The 24939-nt window shown below is 35.1% G+C and overlaps 1 protein-coding gene across 1 annotated transcript in view; it reads right to left on the reverse strand.

Moving 5' to 3' along the window:
* LOC128210956 (low-density lipoprotein receptor-related protein 4-like) overlaps window positions 1–23769 on the reverse strand; it is a 29956-nt gene extending 6187 nt beyond the window's left edge. The window contains exons 1-15 of the mRNA XM_052915306.1: window positions 23630–23769; window positions 22233–22707; window positions 16655–16907; window positions 15353–15530; window positions 9289–9393; window positions 8003–8158; window positions 7657–7767; window positions 7121–7280; window positions 6672–6812; window positions 5884–6007; window positions 4519–4675; window positions 4212–4331; window positions 3689–3919; window positions 2617–2803; window positions 2188–2315 (exon numbers count right to left, since the gene is read on the reverse strand). Of these exons, the coding sequence (XP_052771266.1) occupies window positions 2188–2315; window positions 2617–2803; window positions 3689–3919; window positions 4212–4331; window positions 4519–4675; window positions 5884–6007; window positions 6672–6812; window positions 7121–7280; window positions 7657–7767; window positions 8003–8158; window positions 9289–9393; window positions 15353–15530; window positions 16655–16907; window positions 22233–22707; window positions 23630–23696 (2593 nt within the window). The 5' untranslated portion in view covers window positions 23697–23769. The remainder of the gene's footprint in view (window positions 1–2187; window positions 2316–2616; window positions 2804–3688; window positions 3920–4211; window positions 4332–4518; window positions 4676–5883; window positions 6008–6671; window positions 6813–7120; window positions 7281–7656; window positions 7768–8002; window positions 8159–9288; window positions 9394–15352; window positions 15531–16654; window positions 16908–22232; window positions 22708–23629) is intronic.
* Window positions 23770–24939: the final 1170 nt, after the last annotated feature.

Consider the following 24939-nt stretch of genomic DNA (forward strand, 5'->3'; position numbering starts at 1 on the left):
TATACTGTCCTAATTTCAATAAATATATGTAGACATCTCACAAAATGCCTGCAAAAGTCTTGAAATTTCCAGTTAGTTTTCATCAAGCGTATTAAGACAAATTGTAAGTCAAATCATTATCGCAAAGATGTCCTGACCGAAGTTAATTAAAACATAATTTTATTAAATAACTTATTAAACGAAATTGTTTTTAATTTATAGTAACTACTGCATTGAACAGTGTTATACATAGCTTTATCACATGCTATACATTGTTTCCGGTTTAATATAGCCATCGCGTATATGTCTGCATAACACATGTTTAATATAATATTGCTTTATTTCAATTGTTTAGAAAATACATAACTCTGCATATGTATAAGCAAATTAATTGACATAAAGAATTGCTTAATTGGCAATATTCTAGCAAGTCGTACGTTTATTTTTCATTTTGTATTTATGACAAAGATTTATTCGAATATAGCAGTATATTTTCCATCTAACGGTTAAGAGTTATTTCGTCTTGATATCATGAAAAACAATTTTCAAGACATACAGTACTGGTTGAGTACAACAGGAAATTACCTCATGCACACTGAACAAAATATGACGTCATCTTATCGGATATGATGTAAACTAATAAAGCAAATATGGTTATAAGCAATGTGTTTTTTTACTCTTACTGAACAGATTTTAGTATGCATGCTTTTTATAAACGGATTTAAAATTATCGGTTGTATATATGGTTTTCAGTTATTCCGGATACTTCCTTTCGGCAATGCAAGAAGTGCGGGAAATGGCATTGTTTTGTGTATTTGGCTCACTACTACAGCAGATAAAGCAGTTAATTCGTAGAAATGTAACAGTGGACTTCTCTAAAAGGTCGCTGCTCACGTTCAAAATTGGTCAATACAGCGATAGAGCATATTAATGAAACAAATAACAGTACATGTATTTAGTATCGACTACACGCGTTGATTTTTTTATGTTCACAAACCAAAATGAATATTTATGTGAAAAACTGCAGAAACAAGCCAAGTAGCCAAAACTTAAACCCCGTTAAATGGCACAGGTTAAACACCTTAAACAAAGAACACATAAACAAAATATCACAAACATTAAACATTGAACAAGTGTTTTTCTGCTTTGAATATTCAAGTTGATGATTATATGTATCCTCAAACAATTGTAAAGACTTTATTGTAATACGTGGTGCACGTCATGAGTAGTTTAGCTTTAATTTCATTTTTCAAATTTAATTTACAAAATTACTGATTGATAGTAAATATGCACTTTTGATGACCATTTTATTATGTCATTAGACTTACATTAAATGCTAACTAGTAAACTGGTGGAATTAATCGATTGTTTGTGTGTTTGCATTATGAAGTCCGTAGACGTGATGGTATTGGAAATATAAAAGTTTAACAAGCATTGTTACAACATTAATGGTAAATAATATTTACAAACAGAGAAAAATAATACTGAAAATGATAACCTTCTAAAACCAATTAAAGACAGAGGAACGGTAAACATCAACAGGGCGGAAGAGAATGTTTAAAGAACAAGACGAAAAATAACTTCTAAGGTTGGTAAAACATAATAGTGTATTGCATGTAACTGACATCACTTTCACCTCTATTCAGCTGGTTGCTGTTAAATGGTGTATAAACAGAAACAAGTATCATAGAAATGTCATATGTAAGAACACACTAGGGCTCAACATCATAATCGTCTTGCGTTGTTAAAGGGCAAATACATTTGACTGACAACAGATACTGGATTTAAAGTGATAATGTTCATGAATATAAGGACATTATTAGGTGGTATGTCTGGCGACCCAGAGAGGAGTGGTAGCATGACTGCCCCAGCACTGGTTGTGCAGCAAAACGCATTTTTAGGAATTTGGTGTCCATAGTTTCAATTTAAAGGCTTCCGGGAACGTATTGTTCTCGTAAACATCAACCATATCGTTTTCATATCCTTTTCCGGACGACTTTTGAAGATAAAACAAGTCAAAGGACATATTCAAAATTCAAAATTCAAAAATTATAATGCAAGAGGCTGTCTATGACGTTTTCAATCGACGTATATCCGTCAAGAGATGCCAATGTCTAAGATACTCATAAGATCCGTCGCTGTAAATAAACTAAGTTTGACAAAATACCAGGTTAACATAGGTTCGTAAGTGAAAATGATCTTATATACCTTTTGTATTGATTGCAATGCCGTTTGGCCACACCATCTTGTCGTACACAGGGACCATATCCGACCCGTCCATGTTAGCTCGCATTAGGACAGCGGGTGTCGTCCCGAAATCAGTCCAGAACATTATACTGCCACAAAATATACGCATTCAAAGCACTGCCATAAACCACATGAAATAATTCGTCCGAAACGACTATGTATAAAGCTGTTCATCTTTGTTCAATCCTATAAATGGCTGCATACTTCTTAACAAAGATATACACATCTGCTGCTTTCACAAATGAATAAACACATGTATTGTTATTTTCTTTCCAATGATGACTTATCGTACTGACCTTTGTTTACTTATGACCTTAGTGTTTTATTAAAAACAGGCTATTTAACAATCTATTTCAAAACGGAATAATAAAATCAGAAATAACACTATACCCAAGTTCCGGATCCAGCGCTATGGCCCGGGGATTTTTACCATACTCGACAATTTTCTTGTGTATGCCATTTGGCGTTACAACGGCTACCCCTGAAAACCCGGTTACGTCTGTCCTTACAGCCGTGTAAAATAAATTCCCCGTGCTGTAGTCAATCGCCACTTGGCCAGGATGTGCCTTATACATTCCTGAAACATGTGATTTTTTAATATATCAAGGTCTTGGATTTTTGATTATGTTTTTATCGTTTATTACAAATGTTCGTGGCTTTAGCTCCGCTGGAAATCACTAAGTGAAGTTCCAAAAAATGTAAGTACATTTGAATATATTTTAATTGAAGCATTTTAATATTAAAACAACATATAAGATGTATGCTTTTTATATTCCCGTAGGTAATAAACATGTTCTCCATCAAGGGAATTTTGTGTAATACATGGCCATTTGTTTTGAATCATTATAACAACTCTTGATACGGAAAGAAATATTAAGCTACTGTAATTTTACTTTTGATAATAACACTCATACCACCACTGTTTTGTCTAATATTTGGATTGAGCAGTAACAAACGAAAGTCTTAGAAGTGTTGAAAGTTATTTTCCGAAAACGTCGTTGAACCGGTACAAGTTAACTGAATCTTTGTTGGAAAATGACATTGGAATATATTTTGCTTAACTGATTGATAATCAAACCTTGCTGCTCACAAACATATGTTTTTTAGGCTTTAATTACTACAACCTGTTGCAAAATATGTGTGTTGAATAGAAATGGCATACGCGCATATGTTAACAAAAGGACTTTGACTCAGTTCACGCTGGATGTAATAATGAAATTTTAATACATAATATTCCAATATTTATGTGAAAAACTACAGAAACAAGATCAGTAGTCAAAAGTTTAAACATAGCCACCTAGTTATCCGGCTAACGCTTTACTAAGTTGTTTCTATACATAACTGTTAACTGCAACCAATTGAGCTCGAGTTATTTTGATTTAGATGTAATTTCAATATCATGCTTCTATTACTTCATATTTATAATCTTAAACCGGTATGTTGCCGTATCATATTTGCTTACCAACATCGACCAAAACCTTATAACCGGTACCATCGAGGTTGGCTTGTTGTAAGAGATAGTCGCCTGTATCTCCCCAGATCACCTTCCTGGTCAGATGGTTGTACTCTATTCCAGCCGGTTTCTGTATCATATCAGAGTCATATCCTCGGGCCTCACCACTCACTAAGGATACTTGGTATATATTGCTGTGTGTCCAATCAACAACGAGTATGAAGTCGTTCAGTAGAGGCTCTTTAATGGAATGACGGTAATAGCACTTTAGAATTGAGAAAAATATAGATACTCACGAGGAAAACATAAGACTATACGTACGGAAAGAGATTCGCAAAGTTTTACTTGTTCCAAGTATTAAACAGAAACTAACCACTCAAATACTAAGTTCAGATTTATCAATCAAAAGCAAATGCAAACATCTTCGATGTTTAAAACATATTTCGACTTGTCAATAGCTTGAAATGTCAACTCAATTATAATGTTGGATTCTTTCCTAAAAGATAACATGTCACCTGAAAGTAAAACTTACGCGAGGAGCATGTTTCCTTGTTCGCCTCCAGTGTAAAGCCGTATTCACACTTACAAACGCGATTCCTACCAATGGGAATACAGATGTGTTCACAATCACCGTTTGATACATCGCATGGACCTGTTAAGAACGGACACAATAACAGAAAAGCTTTACGAATATTTACGAATATTAAAGATATAGTCGAAAGAACACTAACAGTTATATTTCACGAATGGGTTTGACTCGAGATAAATATTTACGTATGGAATTTATGAGATAAAATATAGACACAGTATCTTGAGAAACAAGAGGAAACAGTATTTACCGTATTGTTTCGCTTGAGTAGTGATATCTAGTATATCAATGTCAGTAACATTGATTAGAGTCGACAGTGTTCCTTCAATCGACACGTCCAGCAAGTCTATAAGGTCCACTTCCCGCTCATATGTGTTGTAATTCATATCAACCATGAACATGTAATGCTGAAATGCGAGGCCGCATCTTGTATCTATATATTCATCCGTCCGTCAGTCCATTCGTTACAGTGTTTTATCCAGCCAGCCACCAACACATCCATATCTACCTATATACCTATCTGTGTGCACTCCATTTGTATTGTTATTTGTAAAAAAATATCGTTTCATCTGCATGGTTTACTAAATGCATTTAAATGAACTTTATTTTCTCCTATTATATATTTAGCATATATTTGTTATGACTTGTTAGATTTCTTTAGAATGTTCTTTTAATTCCATGTTGAATAAATAGAAAATTTTATAAGATTATTAAATACTTTGAGAAAAGGTTCCTGAGTATTTTGCAGAAAGTAATGTTACATATTTAGTTTGTGTACAAGTGCAAATTTCTCTGATCTTGGGTTGTTTTGGTTAACATAAAGTTGCTAAAGTTTAAGAATAAACTAAGAACCTGTTGTGAAATAAAACTGCGTTTACATTGCACTCGAAGTAGCCTCTGTTCACAGTTCCCGATTGTAGAATGACTTGCTTCCGCTTGAATTTGTTATGCATAAAGTGTAAAATTTCGTCGTAGTGTCAACATTGACAAGTCTTAAACAAAGTTTCACAGGATCATTTCTTGGATGTGTTTGAAGTGTTCTGTGAGAATTACATTTCAACATTTTGTGGAAAGTGTTCTGAAAATGCTGCTTGCTTTTTATTAATGCTTATATGGTGTGTCCAATATTTTATGTGGTTCAAGGATCAGTACAGATATTTTGTAAACTTTTAGGCATTACTTTTTATTCAAGGTATTTGCTTTTTCTCATTACTGATTTAAAATTTTGTTCGGAACGGGTTGTTAATAAATATTTTTTGTTTTTAACTTTTACTGCTGTTTTTAGCTTTCTCTGATGCCTTTGGTGGTCGTAACAGCACGCTAAATAAAACGCTAAACAACAAAAATAAACCCACATGGGCAATCTTAATGGTCATCATATTAGGCAAATACGCTGTTAAGTCGCGCAAATCGAGAGCCAAAAACAAAACTGACCGAGAGTTAAAGAACAAACATACCACACATGTACCTAAATAACTTTATCAATATACACGGGGATACCGCCTTGGAACGGTCAGTGAAACATTAATATAATTACGTGCGTTTACTTCAACCAAGCTGTTTTCACTTAAAAAATGATAGATACAACAGAAACACGAAACAAATGTTTGCTTACCTTATACGTTTGTATTCTGGACGGCGAAGCGGTAGAGGACCAGATACTGGGTGTTGACAGGACTTTATGGTCGGTCCCGTCGAGCCGAACGGTTTCTATGAACTCGTCATCGATAAAGTAAACCCTGTTAAGAAATAACAATGTATTGTTCATTTCCGATGAGTTGTACATATTGTTAAAAAGGACATAGACATCCTTACAAATTGTCGACCACTGTTTTTTTGCATAGTGTCGAGGAATTCTCTCGAATATAGTATTTCTAAATTCAAATATCATCTGATTGTTGAAATACCATTTAACTGCTATAGTTGCAAGTTGTTATCAGGGTCGCAGATATAAATGTTTGATATGCAATCATAAAATTGACATTATTAAAATGTATCATTGCAATGAAGAACACGTTAAAATTGAACAAATGCAGCTTTAAAAGTCTCATTGTCTGCATGTGCTGCTTATTGTAGTATCGTGCTGTATTTGATTGCATGAAGCGTTCATAACATAGAGGTTTTGCTGCTGTTTTCTCAAGCAAAAGCATGTGCACCTAAGGTCAACATTCGCGAAAATCGCCCACAATGCGATTCCGAGCGGATACGGATCACATTAGCATGCGAACACATTGAATAGACCCAGTAGTATTTAACTTATTTAATTATCATGTAAGCGAATAATGGATTCGGACAACGGACGCTGGCAGCGTGCGCATGTAATACCGGCGTTTTACTATAATACAGGCTTATACATATTTGATGCAATTCTAAAATGTAACGGCAAAAACCCCAAAACCTTACAAGTTTTTATCAAGATCGACGGTCAGATCCACCGGTGACGTAAGATCGTCTTTGGTGACTAAAACTGTTATCTCCGTGCCGTCAAGCTGAGACCTGAAGATTTGCCTTTCATGGTCTGCCCCAGCTATCCATATTATAGCGCTAGTGAGGGAAAGGGGGGATTATATGTTACCATAAATCTATATAACAGCAACGCGGAACTTATAATGGTAAAAATTAATTGTTTTAGCTGGATCGATAATAAGGCATTTGAGAAAAAATTGACAAGTAGAAGTAGTTTGGACGTTTCTTGAAATATAATACTGCTTTAGTCGGTGCTAACATTGACAGTATGTGCTGTTGATCGATCTCGTTTTCTTTGCACTTTAACAATGCCTTATCTTTCTGAGAGCTGTTTTTAAAACAAAAAGAGAAAAAAGTCTTTGATATTTATGAAATAAGAAATAAACCTTTGCAATGGAACGATATTAATTGAGGTCACTTTGTCAAGATTGTCAACCAGTTTATATGAAGTGATATCTGTTTGTGAGAAAACCCAGATTTGCCCATCGCCATGTAAATTTCCTTGGCACCAGTAGATGTTCCCGTCTCTCCAGTCTACAGCAAGACCTGATATATACTCACATTTAAGTGTAGGCAATACGACACAATGTAGAACATATGGAATAGGCTAAAATTCATAACGTGTTTTCCGTGTGCTGTTCTGAACGTACTTAAGTTTAAGTTTATTCTGCAATTCAAACTTGCCCGAGTCTATCGTCTTATAAGGCGGGTTGATTTCCGATAAATATAATTGTCTATTTCATGATAGAAACTGACTATTTAAATATTTCTATGTTTTGTCAATACCAACATCTTAAGGCGTTAGAAGAGGTAAAGTTATATTAAATTGGTAACGATATTTTGTCACCATTAGTTTATGCTGAGTTTATAATAGTTTCACACAGATAATTACATAATTGAATAAAGGAACCACCCTTCATACCTGTGATTATCTCTGTGGCAGTAACAAGTGTCGCTACAATACTCATGTCGTCAATGCTAATTGCCTTAACGGTATATGCATCTATGTAAATGATTTTACGACCATGCGAATCTGCAAAAAACATTGTACAATCTATATACGTATAGTTTAATGAAAACTAATTAAGTATACCTTATGCTCAGCGAACTTGTTTCTCATTTGTATATTTAGATATGCTGTTATTTCCGATATATTTAAGGAAAAACGTTGAATTAACTAGCTTAAAGGGACACTCTTATAGGTTTCAACCAATTATTCTACAGTTTGTATGACGCCACACGTTTCTGAAAACAGACTGTATACCTACCAACAACGACATAAGAAATGGCGGTTCCCACGCCGTATTTACACGTCTTGTTGGCCCCAATGTACCGATCGTGGTCATTGATACTTCTTATATCCGCCACACATATGTCCGTCAGTGTTGACCATACCAGACCTCGATGGAATGGGCCCGCGTCTTCTGTAATTCAAAATAATTGTATACATAAAACGGATCATAAACCAACCTTACTATACGGTGACTGCACATTTTTAATCTAACTTCCCTTTGCAATACAGTCTGCTACGGCATAACTCAGACCTCCAACGTTGTTTATGGAATTGTAATAAAATATAGCATTAATGCGTGTTAAGCACTGTTTTTTAAAACAAAACCAAACTTGTGAACTCAGGTGAATTCCAGTCATTTTCGGCAGGGATAGCAGTGCTTTGGAGATTGACACATTTTGTTCTATGAACCCCAGTCGGATAAACCACGAACGCAATGTTAAAAGTAGACATTGCAATTGCTTCGTTTAATAACAAATGATAATAATAACAATATTATGCAGTATATCTAATTTTGGAGGCATTATATAGATGATGGGTAAATCCGAGTATCCCTATAACCTGGTTATTCACCTTGCCAGGTCCGTTTCCAAAATCATACTAAGATTGTAAAGAAGTTGCGGCATGTGATCCCCATGTATATTTAACAACTAGAGCAGGAACTAAACTGTACATGATAAATGCAATCTAACATATGAATAGTCCACCTGAACGAGTTTGTGTCAGGTAAACGCATATACCCAAAACTAGAAAGTTAAGCTGAACAATTTGGTACACCAGTCGATCCTCATCCACCCTGATGATATATGAATCTACTTCCTTTTTATTCAATGAGAACAGAAATTATGTTCTTATTAAAACTTAGTTTAAATACGCAACCATTTAGTAAGTTTTCATGTTTTGTAAAACATTTTGGCTAGGTTCCCTTGACTGAAATCACAAATTTATATCAACACAATTTCATATCCCAATGTCACTTGGTACAATATTGCATGCCCTCATTCAATTGTATCGCTTTTTTGGAACTAATAATAATACAGCTACATGACACAACTGCTGACTTGAAGAAGAAAATGTTCACGACCACAACAGCAAAAACGTTGATCAAAAATCAAAGAAACTCTTTGGTTTCAAGAAGAGAATGTGTCCTCTCGTATGCCGCCTTGCAGCAGACAGTGCTCCCAAAAAAGAACCATTAGATTGGTTATGGTATATAATCGTTTATGTTACGGTAAACATAAATGTTTAAAGAAAAGTCCATACCGACACAGACTCCGACTTGAAGCAGGAAACCCTCTCGACACAAACAGTTGTACCCGGCCGGTCCGCTCACACAAATATCGCTGCACGGATTACTCGCGCAATGGTCTGTTAAGAAATGACCAAGACAAGGCATTATTGCAAAGGTTCAAACTGACATATGCTTATATAAAATTAAGTTTGTTTGTTTGTGTTTATACCACCTAGTATAAATAAAAAGGAATCGTATTTGGCTAAGAAAATATTTGCTTCTTTTTGTGTTGCTTTCCTTTCATGGCGTATTATCAAATTCGTTTGGCCTGTGCGTGTAAAGATGATCAACGATTGCTGTTGTTGTCAAATTGTGAATAACAAATTGTGAATAGCTGATTTGTACGGTCTCTGTCCCTCTGCATACAGAATCAAATACATCGACTCGTGATTGTTTTTATTATTTATGGACGAACATTTTATGGATGGTTTAGCTTAATGAAACATATCTCCACATAGTAGATGCTCTAAATGTAACATGTTCCCACAGTGTAGATGTTCCGAATGAGACATATCGTCACAGTGTAGATGTTGTATTCATTTGGGATCAGTATAATTATTCAGTACGGCCTAGGATCTTTTTAAAACATAATACCATTTTATTTACTATTAACCCCGTTGTATCTTTATCCCGTGTGACATGTTTAACGGATCAAATTATATCATTGAAATCTGATCCTGGCCGTTGAAATCATGATCCTTCGTTGCGTGAAAAGTTGACAGTCTGTTGAAGGGTTTATCAAGGTTTATATTCAAAATCCTTCGGTTATGCTTCATAGACTTTATCAATTTATTATGATTAACACGCAATTCGATTTGGCACATTAATCTTAATGTCAACTAAGACCTATATTAAATATCACGCCAGGTCGGGTCATTTTCAACGTTGAAATCTAACTTTATTAGTCGCATGCAAGGTTATCAATACAACACGGTTAATCTTTCGTATTCTTTGTGTTGTAACTGATATTGTTTAAGTGAAACCTATGTCACCTGCTAATAATAAAAGGTTTTTGCTTAGTCAAAGGCCATATTGCTGCAGATAGAAGTCATTACAGTTTAGAAATTTAGATCTTTTCTTTCGCAAATACCTAAAATATAGTAGAAGCGCTGTTTTTTTTAAGTGTTTTTCTGGTGTAGTTGAGGAAAATAATAAAAAAAGCATGCACTTGTATACATTTTTTGTAAAATAACAAAATCAATAAAGGCACATAACCGAAAACATTATTTCTGCCTTTTGTATTAAGTGATAGATCAGCCGACTAAAGATGCTAACTCGTACCCACTTGAATTTATGTACGTGAAGTTAGCGGCTTAGCGGCCTAGCGGCGTGAAGTTAGCGGCCTAGCGGCCTAGCGGCGCGAAGTTAGCGGCCTGGCGGCCTATCGGCCTAGCGGCGTGAAGTTAGCGGCCTGGCGGCCTAGCGGCGTGAAGTTGGCGGCCTAGCGGCCTAGCGGCCTGGCGGCCTAATTATTTTTTCTATTTTCAAGCAATTGTTAATGCGTTTTTTTTTTTAAAAAACAATGATAAATCAAGGTTTTTTATTCATATAGTTACATAGCGGCCTTAAATTGTTATATATTCAGAATATTTTTCTTTACCTTTTATTCTAAAACAATTTTAAATTAACTGTTTTATGCACAAATTATCACTCTGAAGCGTTTTTCAACTTTTTTTCAAAATAGTCGATCAAGCACTTCAGCGACCTAGCGGCATAGCGGCGTGAAATTAGCGGCCTAGCGGCCTAAATTGAATACTATTTCAAAGCATGTATACATGCATTTACTTCTAAAACAATGATATTTTAACTGTGTTCATGCACAAATTAACACATTGAAGCGATTATCAACAGTTTTTTTACAAAAACGTCGATAAAGCAGTCAGCTATTTCAAAGCATTAAACATGCCTGTTCTTCTTAAACAATGATGTATTTACTGTTTTTATGCACAAACTATCACTCTGAAGCGTTTTTCATTTTTTTTTCTAAAAAAGTCGATCGAGCACTTCAGCGGCCTAGCGGCGTGAAGTAAGCGACCTAGCGGCCTAGCGGCCTAAAATGGTTTCCTGTTTCAAAGCATGTATACATGCATTTTCTTCTAAAACAATGACATATCAACTGTTTGAATGCACAAATTAACACTTTGAAGCAATTAGCGATAATCAACATATTTTTTTTCCAAAAAAGTCGATTGAGCAGTCAGCTATTTCAAAGCATTAAACATGCCTGATCTTCTGAATCAATGATATATTTACTGTTTATATGCACAAATTATCACTCTGAAGCGTTTTTCAACTTTTTTTCAAAAAAGTCGATCGAGCACTTCAGCGGCCTGACGGCCTAGCGGCGTGAAGTTAGCGGCCTGGCGGCCTAGCGGCCTAGCGGCCTAAAATGGTATCCTATTTCAAAGCATGTATACATGCATTTTCTTCTAAAACAATGACATATTAACTGTTTTTATGCACAAATTAACACTTTGAAGCTATTAGCGATTATCAACAGTCTTTTTTTAAGAGCGTCGATAAAGCAGTCAGCTATTTCAAAGCATTAAACATGCCTGATCTTCTAAAACAATGATATATTTACTGTTTTATGCACAAATTATCACTCTAAAGCGTTTTTATTTTTTTTTCAAAAAAGTTGATCGAGCACTTCAGCGGCCTAGCGGCGTGAAGTTAGCGGCCTGGCGGCCTAGCGGTCTAGCGGCCTAGCGGCTTGGCGGCCTAAAATGGTTTCCTATTTCAAAGCATGTATACATGCATTTTCTTCTAAAACAATGATATATTAACTGTTTGAATGCACAAATTAACACTTTGAAGCAATTAGCGATAATCAACATATTTTTTTCCAAAAAAGTCGATTGAGCAGTCAGCTATTTCAAAGCATTAAACATGCCTGATCTTCTGAATCAATGAAATATTTACAGGTTATATGCACAAATTATCACTCTGAAGCGTTTTTCATTTTTTTTCTCAAAAAAGTCGATCGAGCACTTCAGCGGCCTAGCGGCCTAGCGGCCTAGCGGCCTAGTGGCGTGAAGTTAGCGGCCTAGCGGCCTGGCGGCCTAAAATGGTATCCTATTTCAAAGCATGTATACATGCATTGTTTTCTAAAACAATGATATATAAACTGTTTTAAGCACACACTATCACTCTGAGGCGATTATCAACCTTTTTTTCAAAAAGTCGAACAAGCAGTCAGCTTTTCAAAGCATGTGAACATGCCTATCCTTCTCAAAAATATGTTGATAATCGCCTCAGAGTGATAGTCTGTGCATAAAAACAGTAAACATATCATTTTTTTAGAAGAAAATGCATGTATACATGCTTTGAAATAGGATAGCATTTTAGGCCGCCAGGCCGCTAGGCCGCTAGGCCGCTAACTTCACGCCGCCAGGCCGCAAGGCCGCGGAAGTGCTTGATCGACTTTTTTTTTAAAAAGTTGAAAAACGGTTTAGAGTGATAATTTGTGCATAAAACAGTTAATTTAAAATTGTTTTAGAATAAAAGGTAAAGAAAAATATTCTGAATATATAACAATTTAAGGCCGCTACGTAACTATATGAATAAAAAACCTTGATTTATCATTGTTTTTAAAAAAAACAACGCATTAACAATTGCTTGGAAAAAGAAAAAAAAATTAGGCCGCCAGGCCGCTAGGCCGCCAACTTCACGCCGCTAGGCCGCTAGGCCGCCAGGCCGCTAACTTCAAGCCGCTAGGCCGCTAGGCCGCTAACTTCACGCCGCTAGGCCGCTAACTTCACTTACATCTTGAATTTACTTCTTACAAAAATAAACATGACGTATTTATGCATTTGTAAACCTGAGCGCAATTATTCGGTGGCCCAGTTTTGTAAGTAATAAAACACAAAGATTTATAATTAAACATGAAGCAAAGTAGACAAGAGGTTTCTAGCACTATTTACAAAACAAACAAATTTATACTTAATAACACCTTCCCGAGAATATTTTCGGCACACACACTCAGGTGTACACTGCGAATGGTCTCCAAACCGTTCGACAATGTTGAAAATATTGGGGGTTTTGTATTGAATTACATGTACTATTCAGAAGTCATTTTTACAAGGTAGTGAATCATTTCTACGTGAGCAAATCCTTGATCGTTTTTACACGCACTTGAACTGGTTTGTTCCATATCCCACTAATGATCATGGTCAACAACCGTGGTCTAATTGGTATTATACGTATGAAAGAATCCAATGGTGTCTATGGATATTTATATGAAAAAACAGGAAGAAGCTCAGTAGCCAAAAGTTCAAACATAAACCCCGTTTAATGGCACAGGGTAAACGCCAGAGACATACAACACACACAAAAATCACGAACAATAAACACTGAACAATTATTTACATCTACATTTTATGTTTATACTTTGATTCCAACGTATTTTCCTCAATAATATTTTCTAAAGGGCATATTGAATTGATCTCTAGAAATGTTCAACACTACGCTTGTCCATGCAGTCGATGTGATAGAGTGTATAATGTTGTAATTCATACATATATAATTTGCAAACTATGCATGTTCTTATCAATTGGCTTTCAATTATAAATGGTGAAAATAAGGTTTCTCTTTTAATCCAATAGTGTTCCTATTTTATATATTCAAAAAGACGTCCTTGCACCTTTGACGCTGTAGCCAGTCTTTCTTTGATGAAATATGTTGCGGCGTTTTCTTACGTTCAGTTGAGGAATCAAACACAGACACACATTAGCCAGTTATCTGATCATTTGTATAACCTTAATGTTACACATGTACGCTCGGTGAACTCATACGAGTTTTTATTATTTGGTTTCTGATTACCAAGTACAATAAACGACCGAAAGTACATCATACACAACATTATTAAAGATTGTTTTTTTTGCTTTATTATCTAAAATCAGACTTAATAACATATTTTGCAGTCGTTGAACCCCAAAGCAAAAATTTTTTCTTATATTATTTGTGGTTGGTACCTCCTTTTGTTTCTACACACAAAGCCCTTTCAAATAAAGCCAAACTAGTACGGTATCACTAGGCATCCAACATTCAACTTTTTGTGGGTCGAATACCTAAACCTTGCAACACGAACCACATCATGTGCTATCGTTTAAAGATCTTTAAGGATTATTATCATTCAGCGAAGGAGATGATATGGAAATTAAGGCACTTGTAAACGCATTGGCTGTAAATATGAAACCATTTGTCTGTTTGCGCAATACGTGAACATCCTGCTCTGTATGTATCCATTCAAATTAGTATCTTAGTCATGTAATGCATATACGTATATAGAATGTATTATTCAACAGTGGTACATTGATGATATATCTACTTCCTGAAATATTTGTTTTCATATAAGGAAATTGAAACGGCAGATCTCTCATGCAGACCTAAAACCAAACACGGTAAAGTTTTAATCTGACTAAATTACTCGATCTTGCTTGCTTGCGTACGAATATTAAAGATAGGGTTTCTATCAGCTGATGTCTAGTTCATAAAAACGACATAGAGACTCTCGACACAACCAACATATTAATTTGAATTTCACGACGTTCACGCTACTGTTTATAACAGCAATACGTATATTATCCGACATTGATTGAGGGTAATTTGCAAGCGACACGACGAACACCACCACGACAAGCAAAGTATGCGCATTTAACGAATATAATGACATCATGATATATTTCACTCAAAATAGTGTATTTTTACATTGACCGTGGCATAACGGACTCCGTATCAACCGCCATCTTTAATTTAAGAAATTGAGTCAAAACATTATTCTAAGAAACTATATTAATTTGACAGACCAGTGACAACAAAAACGCTTTTTCATTGTACAACAGTCAGCGTTACAACCTACAGATGTCTTTCCACCAAAGTAAGATTGTTCAAACATTTTTACAATATGGAGTCGACTTAAACGTGATCGAGCGACGTAACGGAAACAGTTCTTACAAACGACTATTATTTGCATTTCACGAAGTCAGTCCGAACTGTTCAAGCAAAATCTATAACATCAATACGTATTTGACCTACCTGTGATCAAAGGCTGTGTTGTCTGCGACACCACAGTCACCGCTATAACTTCAAGGCTAACGTCGGGATTTGTCAGGTGAAAATAGGGAAGATTGTTGTCTAATTCACCCGTGGTTTTGTTCATAATTATTATCTGGTTCTTATTATCCGTTAGGAATGCCGTAACAAATATCGTGTCCTGAAATCAATGATATGATTTAGCTTGATAAACATTAACTAATATTTTATCACCATTTTAATGTGACAGACTGCCCAATTTGCTTGATTTTATGTTTCGTTCAGTTGCCAGATGCTTTACCTACATCAAGTTTCAATTTCGAAATAAGTCGCCTTGTTATTGTAATTAACTTGTTCCTCAAATGTTTCATCCATCATGAAATCAAAACATCGTTGCTCATTTTGTTTTTGTTTGAATTAAAGCAGTTTTCGTCGTCTGCTGTGTTTGACAGTTTGTCAATCATTTTACTGCAATAGCATTCAAAAAAGTAGATCCGTCCATTAGTTAGTATCATTGCGTCAAATGACAGAACATGAGAATCGAACAAAAGCACGCAATTTTGACTGGAAACACTATTGAACTTCATTAAGGAATAATGTTAAATTGATAAACATAAGGTATCGTTGACGAATGGTGTGAAAAGTTAAAATGGAACTTATACAAGAGGCAGGCGCTACAAGACAGCAACCATTTAACGACAATATCTAGAAGTATGATACGGCGCTACAAGATAAAAATCATTACACAAGTAAGACCACGAAGTATTCCACAGCGCTACAAGATAACAATCATAACACAACTTAGACCGTGAAGAGTGACACGGCGCTACATGATAACAAACATTGCACATCTTAGACCATGAAGTGTGACACGGCGCTGCAAGATACCACACTAATTACACAACTAAGACCGTGAAGTGACACAGTGCTACAAGGAAAACTTATAACACATCTTGATATTAAGCGCACGCACACCTGCCTACCACTCGTTGACTTATCTTGTTTCTTTACCATTCACATGCGACATGGAACGAAATGTTTTTGAATATACTGTGCGTGTTTTCTCATGATTTTTGTCTGAATGTCTATTAGCTTTCGGTGTTTGGTTTTGTGGCATTAAACTAGATGAAGAAATGTCTCAGATGTTTGTTATGTTTTATTATGGATATAATCAATGTCAAAAAATTGAACTCGATTTTGGAATTTACTTTCAAAGCGGAAAACACTTTCTATTGTTATCGTGCAAAGTAAATTGCTGAAAGATTTTCTCCCACATTAAAATGAAATGAGAAAGGTTTGTATTACCTGAAATAGGGCAATATCGTAAAAATTGAAATGTGATAGTCTCCTGATGGTTTTTCTTTCAGACCCGTCGTAGTTTGCCATTTCAACTGTATCCCGGCTCTCGTCCGTCCAATAAAGTTTAGAATTAGCGATGTCGACGTCAATTGCTGTTGGGTACAGGATTCCGGTAGATACGATAACTTTACGATCAGTTCCGGTCAGTGTTGATCGCTCAATTTTAGGAGTTGATCCTGCATCGCTCCAGAACAAATAGCTGGAAAAGGTAAACACTTTATTATACTTCTGTTAAGCCGAGCCGGTGAAGCTTGTCATCTTAACTGTATCCCGGCTTTCGTCCATCCAATACATTTTAGAGTTAGCGATTACGACGTCGATTGCTGTTGGATACAGGATTCCGGTAGAAACGATTACTTTACGTTCAGTTTCGGTCAGTGTTGATCGCTCAATTTTTGGAGTTGATCCTGCATCGCCCCAGAACATAGAGCTGTAAAGAAATGTTTCAGCTTGTTTCGGTTTCGAAACCATATTCACGAAACAAATAGCTGAAAAACGTAATAAAGCACGGTGATATGCATACTACAACTATTGATTTAAGGCAATGTTGGTAGGGTTGTGAAAATTATTATAAAAATGTTTCATAACTTTTGATTTTCACAATGCAGTATCGCTTCAAATTGCCAAATCATGAATAAATTAACAGCACCTCTAATATCCTTTCCGCTACCATAGCCGCCTAATGCAGACCCTAAATTTGGGTGTCCCCATTACCTCTATCATACACCGGCGAACTACCACAGCAGTGTAAACCGTACTCAAATTTTCGGCTTCTGATTACCGCTATCGTACAGCGTGGGAATACCGCTTATTTTTATAATCTTGTACATGTTTTGCTAAAAGCAGAGACTTAAATCTCCTGATTAAAATGCGTTAGCAATAAGGTAAAATGTTCATCAATTTTGAAACAGTACAAGTTTATAACACAATTAAAGAAATTAATTACAAACATTATATAGTACATAAAATTATATAACATAACACCCTTATAAATCAAGTTTGCATTTCACGAATTAGTGACATATACATTATCCCTAATTAGGTAATGTTCTAGTGAAAATGTACATTTTTCCTTATACTTAAACCCTTTAATAGACACAATAATACAATAAAATGCATTTTATTGGTTTTATTATGTAATGGCAACTAAAATATTCACTTATTAATAAATATGACATATCGGCATAACTACGCTCTGGTTGACTTCGGAAAAATACAAAACTCTCATTAATACACTACGGATATGATGAATTTTGAACAAATGTAGAAATAACCGTAGACGTGTGTTGTAGTAATTTGACTGAAGACAATCATCAGTAGGTAAACGCACATGCAAAACAGCGCAATGGTAATCCTGTGATATGTAGGTTGTGGTATTTTTCATCTTCGGTATAAGCTATTTTTTAATGTTTATAAAACTACTATAGGCGAGTTTTGTAGATAGGAATTACTTATTTGAACAATTTGTTAATAACATAAAGGATAATATTATGCATTAATACACTCTGGTAGTTCTAGTACAAACCTTTCAGGTAAATGTATTTCAAAATTGCTGGAGACGTTTAATGTAATGATCAATCTTGGAATTATACCACATGTGCATGCATAGATACACTATGGCAGTTTTAACTTTTGTAGTAACTCGATATTTATGTCTGTCGTTTTCCTCATAAATACGCTACGGCTAGTATATGATATTTCTAAAACAGCAATTTTGTACTACAGTAGTAGAAAAAGGTTTTCCAAAATACATTGTGTATTTCAAAAGTACAATGCTTAAAAAAATGTTTGTAAGGCAACGTTGCAAAATGGTTTTTTTTATTATTTCAATCATATTATGCATGTGTGTGCTTGAATACGCTAATTTAGCCTGCTTAATTTTAATGCAGACATCACACTATCACCGTTTTTCAGGCACGTCTCATTCTATGTAAAATTCAGTAATAAAACAAAAAGTGAAACTTATGATTTAAGAAGTGGTGTAACAATGTTTGTGTCTCTAGTTCATCGTTATTTGGGTCCTTGACGTGTAACCCTTAACAGGGCCTATTTTTTACTGTTCAACAAATGGTCTTGTCCCTGTTGTTTTCATTATATTATACATATTTTGTTTATTCTAGTATTTACACATGCATAGAGCGATTACAAAACAATATGTTTTTTTATCAAATAAATCAGAAAGGAATTACAATAACGATTCTCTATCATGATATTTTACACACATGTTCATTCATTTCCCATATAAATGTATACTTATAGGAATAAAATCCAAATACGGATTCATAATTCATTCATATATCACGGTTATAAAATGTATAGATCATTTATTTACATCATAGGAACTTGAGGAATACATAGGGATAAAATCAAACATGACCAAAATCATTAATGATAATATCTTTTCTCATATCAACAAAGAACACATGTACATAATTATATAATAGAAAAATATAGACCAAAATATAAAATCAGTTTTGACTGTAACTATTATATTGCTAAAAATATCGCAAGATTTGTCACGGGAAACAACACCAGTATAATCACAGCATGCGATTAATGAAACGGCAACAGTCTAGTGGAGTTTCTGGTGCAATGCAATAGCATCGGTCTGTAAAAAGAAATCACATATTGATGAATATTTGTTATAAAGACATGTTGTTAGCGACAATTGCATCGTATATGTGTAATTTCGAAAAATATGTTCTCATTTTAAGCATGAAATGTTTAATTCTATAAAAAAAACATTAAAACAAACATTATTTGTCCCTTCAGGAAGAAAAGGTTGACACCTGAACAACATTTTGTTATGATTATTTCATCAATACTATATTGAAAATTTATTTAAATACATGATTGATCTAAACGGCGCTTTCTTGTACTAGACTATGAAATTCAAGATGTGCCATTAAACAGCAGAACTAATTTAATGTATGCATTTTCATGAACTTCAGAGGCCGTTCATTGTTTCGATTGGAGGGTCATTTCAAAATGCAACTATATAAAAAAAACACATATATTTTTGAAAATGTTTAACATACATGAGTTGTTGTTTTCCGTTCATCTGTGTTTCTGGAGCCATAGTCTGGTTGGACTTGACCTCCACATTTGGCCTTTTCTAGAGGTAATGCCACGATACTAAATAAAAGATTCCCTTAAATAAAATAACATTTCATTTGAGTTTTAGTTTATAGACATTAGAATTATACTCGTGCAAGCTGACTCTGCACTGCACATTGCCAAAGAGGTCAAGTTAAAAAATGTCGCTTGTTTGTTTGGATTTCCTTATACGTGTGCTATTCCCGCCGATAAGTTGTTCTGCAACCTAAAAACAGAAACATAAAACATTAAACAGCTGATTGTTTTTTAAGATGTTGTTCATGTTTCATTTTGGTGGTACATGCAACGATCAATGTGTTATTAAACCTGATTATGGTTACTATTTAACATTCTGCAGCATGTTTGTAATATACTGTAAAAAACTATTACCATTCTCTCAAACAGCTAAGCCGGTAGCCGGAAGGTTGACGCTTTATACATGATGAATCACAAGCTAGATGTCCACGGCAGACCACACAAATTAGGTCCACAAATAAGCACTTTGTGTTGGTACACTGTAAATGTTGACTGTCTGCAACACCCATGCTCTTTTTTAATAAAAAAATACTTTGATGCATGTTTTTTTTCCCACTTTCCTTTTGTATTTACTTCTTCCGTCAAAATCTTGTTCTGCCGGCTATTTATAATAGGATTGAAACATGTGATCGGGTTGCACACATGTTTTGATTATTCCCATGCAGTGGACATAAGCTTCCGGTCGGAAATATTTCATGCCATGTGTTTCCCTCTGCTGAGCATCCTAACTTTGCCATCTCTATTCGTGGACTGATTTTGCTATTGACCAATATGTCCTTCCGGTGTTTAATGCGTGACACGAATGTATAGATCTTTTTCCAAACGCCAGAGGAACTGATGTTTTAAACTTGTCGGCAAATACAACATGATCATCCTGTGATGTTTTCTCTACAGTTCTCTACAACTGTTCGAGTCAACCTTACTTCTATCTTTCGACTTCCTGAGATACCCCATGACACACGGAGCACCAACGATTCTTGAATGGTGACCGTGACATTTGATCAATGCTTCATCGACAGATATGTATTTATGCATGTTGTATTAAGTCATGCTCCTTTCCTATACAACTTTCATAACAGGGGTTACTGTAGTTCCAATGTTACCTTGATGCGACCTTGTGATATTTGTCCGGTTGGTTTATTGTCTATTGCAGTGGTTTTCATGGCAACTGTGACAGCTATTTTGTAATGGATGTTCTGTTGATATATTTGCAGTCACTATGGTTTCCATGATAACTTTACAGCGATCACGTAATAGATGTCCGGTTGGATTTATATGAAAGTTATAGCATATATTTCAACAGTTTTAAAAGGAAGCTTTACTAGCGTTTAATGACCTTCAAAGGCAACGTCGCCTTTGAAATGGGTTGTGCTATGTTGATTACGTATTATGTTTATACAGGAAATACCGCTGCGTAGTTTTGCATACTTCTAGATTCAAGAACGCTACCAAAATGCACTTAAGTGACTGATTTAGTTTAATTCAAACATGAAATGTCTACCTTATCGAAGTTAACACACAGTCCGTAAACAAATATCACAGTAATACCACTGCGCAGTTGTGCTCATTTCTTAAATTTAACAGTGATACCACAGCGTACTTCTGATACAAGAGGAAAAGCATAACCATGCTGTTTTATTAAAGCAAATTTACAAAAGCCAGAGGCGAATAATGTTGAATGACGATTTTTAAAGAAATACCGTTGCTTATTTTTGCATGGTTATTATATTTGAAAGAAATTCCGTAGTGTAGTAACTGTTTTTAAGAAAAAGTACCATAGCGTATTAATGCTGTTTTTAAAATTCACAATCCTTCTTATTTTAATGAAAAACGTACCACAAATTTGTGGAAAATGTGCATTTTGCGGCTGTGGAACTGGACGTACCTACTTTTTCGGTACGTTTCAGTCGTCTACAGTATTCCTACAGTAAAACAGTAGCGGTAACCAGCACCCTTGAAAAATTGGTCTGCATTAGGCGGCTACGGTAGCGCGTCGATGTATGGTAGCGGTATTCGAAAGGATATAACATAAATGTTTATTTGACGCACGAACAGTTTATTGAGATGTTATATATAGTATTGAATCGCCTTTCTCATTGTGCGACAGATTTAAGAAGAAAAGGAAAAACTACTTTTTAAAGACTGAATTCTTCAAGACTTCATTAAAATATATCATTTCAACGGACAGATATGTCAGCTTTTATCGACCTCTCGATTTGACACAATTATGTGAGCGTCATATGAAACAGTCTATATGTAAAACGTGTGTGTACTGTGTATCACTTCTTTTGGCTTTCATTTGATATCTTTATGACTTTACACAATCTTGTTATAGCTCATTGACATGCCCTCATAGTTTTGATCGTATTATTTATTATTAGAAAAAACTCACCTATGAATTGGGTCTACAGCGATTCCTATAGGATATTCAACATCCGAATGGAATAATATTTTGAACATTCCGTAATTGTCCAGAGATTGTACAGCAATCCAGCGATACATGGGATCAGTCCAGTATAAGTTGTTGGAAATCCAGTCAACAGCCAACTTCACAAATCCCCTTGAAACACCGGCATGAAGTAGGGTCCATGAGAAATTACCAATAGCCATATCAGCCGTAAAATTACTCATCATGTAAATGGCAGCCGTGTACCGGTCATAAATATACAGCTTCTTCCTGTTGACGTCGACGTCAAGGCTCATGATTGAATGGCTGTAGGACGAGGTGAAGCCGATTGGGTGAGTAAATGAGACATTTGTACTGTCATGGACAGTTTGAAAGGATGCTATGGCAATGTGTCTGTTGCCGGTTGTGGTAGGACCTTGCATCACTGTACTGATCGCTAAATGGCCCGAACTTTGACATTCTGAAACAGTTTTAGTAATATATGTAATTAAAACAATCTCGGTATCTTTACAGATCTTTCGGTCTGATCCATTACTATCTGCCCTTCGGCTTCCACTTCTTAAGGGCAAATGTGCTCGTAATGGCAAATATACGTATGTTGTAAAATCAGACCCGATGGTCTGCTATGGACGCGTTGACATGGCCATTGGATATTTTTGATGAAATGCGTAAAATATGTGTTGAAAGGTACATTAGTCATAGCGATGAAGCTAAAATTACTAAGGTTTGAAATCAATATCTGTCTTTGTTATCACTCTTATTCACTTTGCGATATTATGTTGCATTCTTTCAGATTCAGAAATAATTAAATATGGTATGGTGTCTTTTAAATCAAAATATCACACCGTCAGAAAACCTGTACAGTTTTATGTTTAAACTTAAAAAGTGTGAAAGTTGATATTGTGTCAAGTATCAGCTAAATAGGTGTGTGGCGCTTACATAAATTTGAAATTTTGCTCTTCATTTTGATACCTAATGAGTCTCAAAGAAAGACCAAATGTCAAAGCTGTTTTTGTTTGGGTTAAAACAGACGTACACGTGGTATTTAAAACATTTTATTCCCTTGTATAAACAGTTATCCTAGAAATTTCAAACATGGCGGCTGGTTTAGGAAGGGATTGACGTGTTTTGGGGGATTTGGCAAGGCAGAACAGGAGGTCTGTACGCTCCGTTAACAGCTCGTCTGACTCAGTCACGTGATCAGATGAACAATCAATCAATTAACATATATCAATCAATCAATCAATCAATCAATCAATCAATCAATCAATCAATCAATCAATCAATCAATTAACATATCAATCAATCAATGATCGTAGCAAAAAAACACACGCTTATTTCGAAAGGTAAAAAATACATGATGATTGGTTAATTTTACTCACCCACAGTGTTTAGCCAGTATTCTGATAGCATCATTAAACCAAATATATTGAAAAGCAACCGCTCCATGTTTTCAGGTGTATAACATCAGCACGGACCTCTTTTGGTGTATGGTTTTTGAACAGGAAGTTTTCAAGCTCCTCTCAGTTTGTCATATGACCAGATATGAATATCCGCATTCGTTTTGAATAATAAGATGACGGTGTAATTTACCAATAAATAAAGATGGTAAACGCATATGTTTAAACTTTTCAACTTTCAGTTTCCGTTTTAAGCATCTTATGTTTTATATAAACATGAATCCGATCACTACATAACTGTAACTATAAAATAAAATACTGTATAATAGTTTTGACATCATATTTGCAATTAAGAATTAAGATTAGTCACCCAAAACAATAATAAGAGCTTGAGTACAACACAACAATAGTTTTATTTGTTGCTGTAAATAGTGTCGCTGATGTTGTTGTTGATGTTGTTATTATTATTGCGACGTTTTTGTTGAAAAAAGAACTCAACAATGCGGTTGTTTATCATTGTTTTGGCAGAATTGCGCAATATTGAATGCGATTGAACATAATAATTAAGTGGATTATCAAACAAAGGATGTTTCAATTCGAATTTCTGAATATGCAAAAACAGAATGAAAACTGTGGCGATTAGCCCAGTAGCCAAACAGTCAAGGGCAACCAAATATAGAGGTACTAGTTAAGCCGAACAGACACTGAACACACATTGTTATTACAACTCAGACAGACCACACATGCAAACGCATACATAAATCAATACATGTTGGGGTCACCGCCTTCGCGGTCAGCGAAACAGGATTGCACTTTATTAATCAAGCATGTATATTTCATCAAACCCATGTATACAAAGTCAATATCATTATTGTTGTATTCAGGGCGGATATAAAAGTTTACGTCATAGGACGAGCATATAAGGGGCGCACTTTGGGGGCATGAACCGTCTCCACAGAAACCCCCCCAATAGGCTGGACACTTTTTAGGGTGTTTGAGGATCCATCTTACAGAAAAAAGTTGGCTAATTTTAAATCTAAAATAGATATTGTTATTTGCCTGAATTAATTGACTGAGGCACTTGTCATCGTCTAATTTTAGGTAAACTAGGCGTTGTACGAGTATTTAAATTGACCAATTGTTTTAAGACATTAATGTCATTTATTTAAGCTCTATTTTTGTTTCACTTTTTTGAACACGTGGAATATATGCTGGTCAGCTTGGCCTTGTTGGTATAAAAGTGTTTTTCATTTTGCTTGCTAATGATTTTGTTAATATGCTAATAAAATAAA

This window comes from Mya arenaria, chromosome 12, assembly GCF_026914265.1.
Source record: "Mya arenaria isolate MELC-2E11 chromosome 12, ASM2691426v1".
Taxonomy (NCBI): Eukaryota; Metazoa; Mollusca; class Bivalvia; order Myida; family Myidae; genus Mya; species Mya arenaria.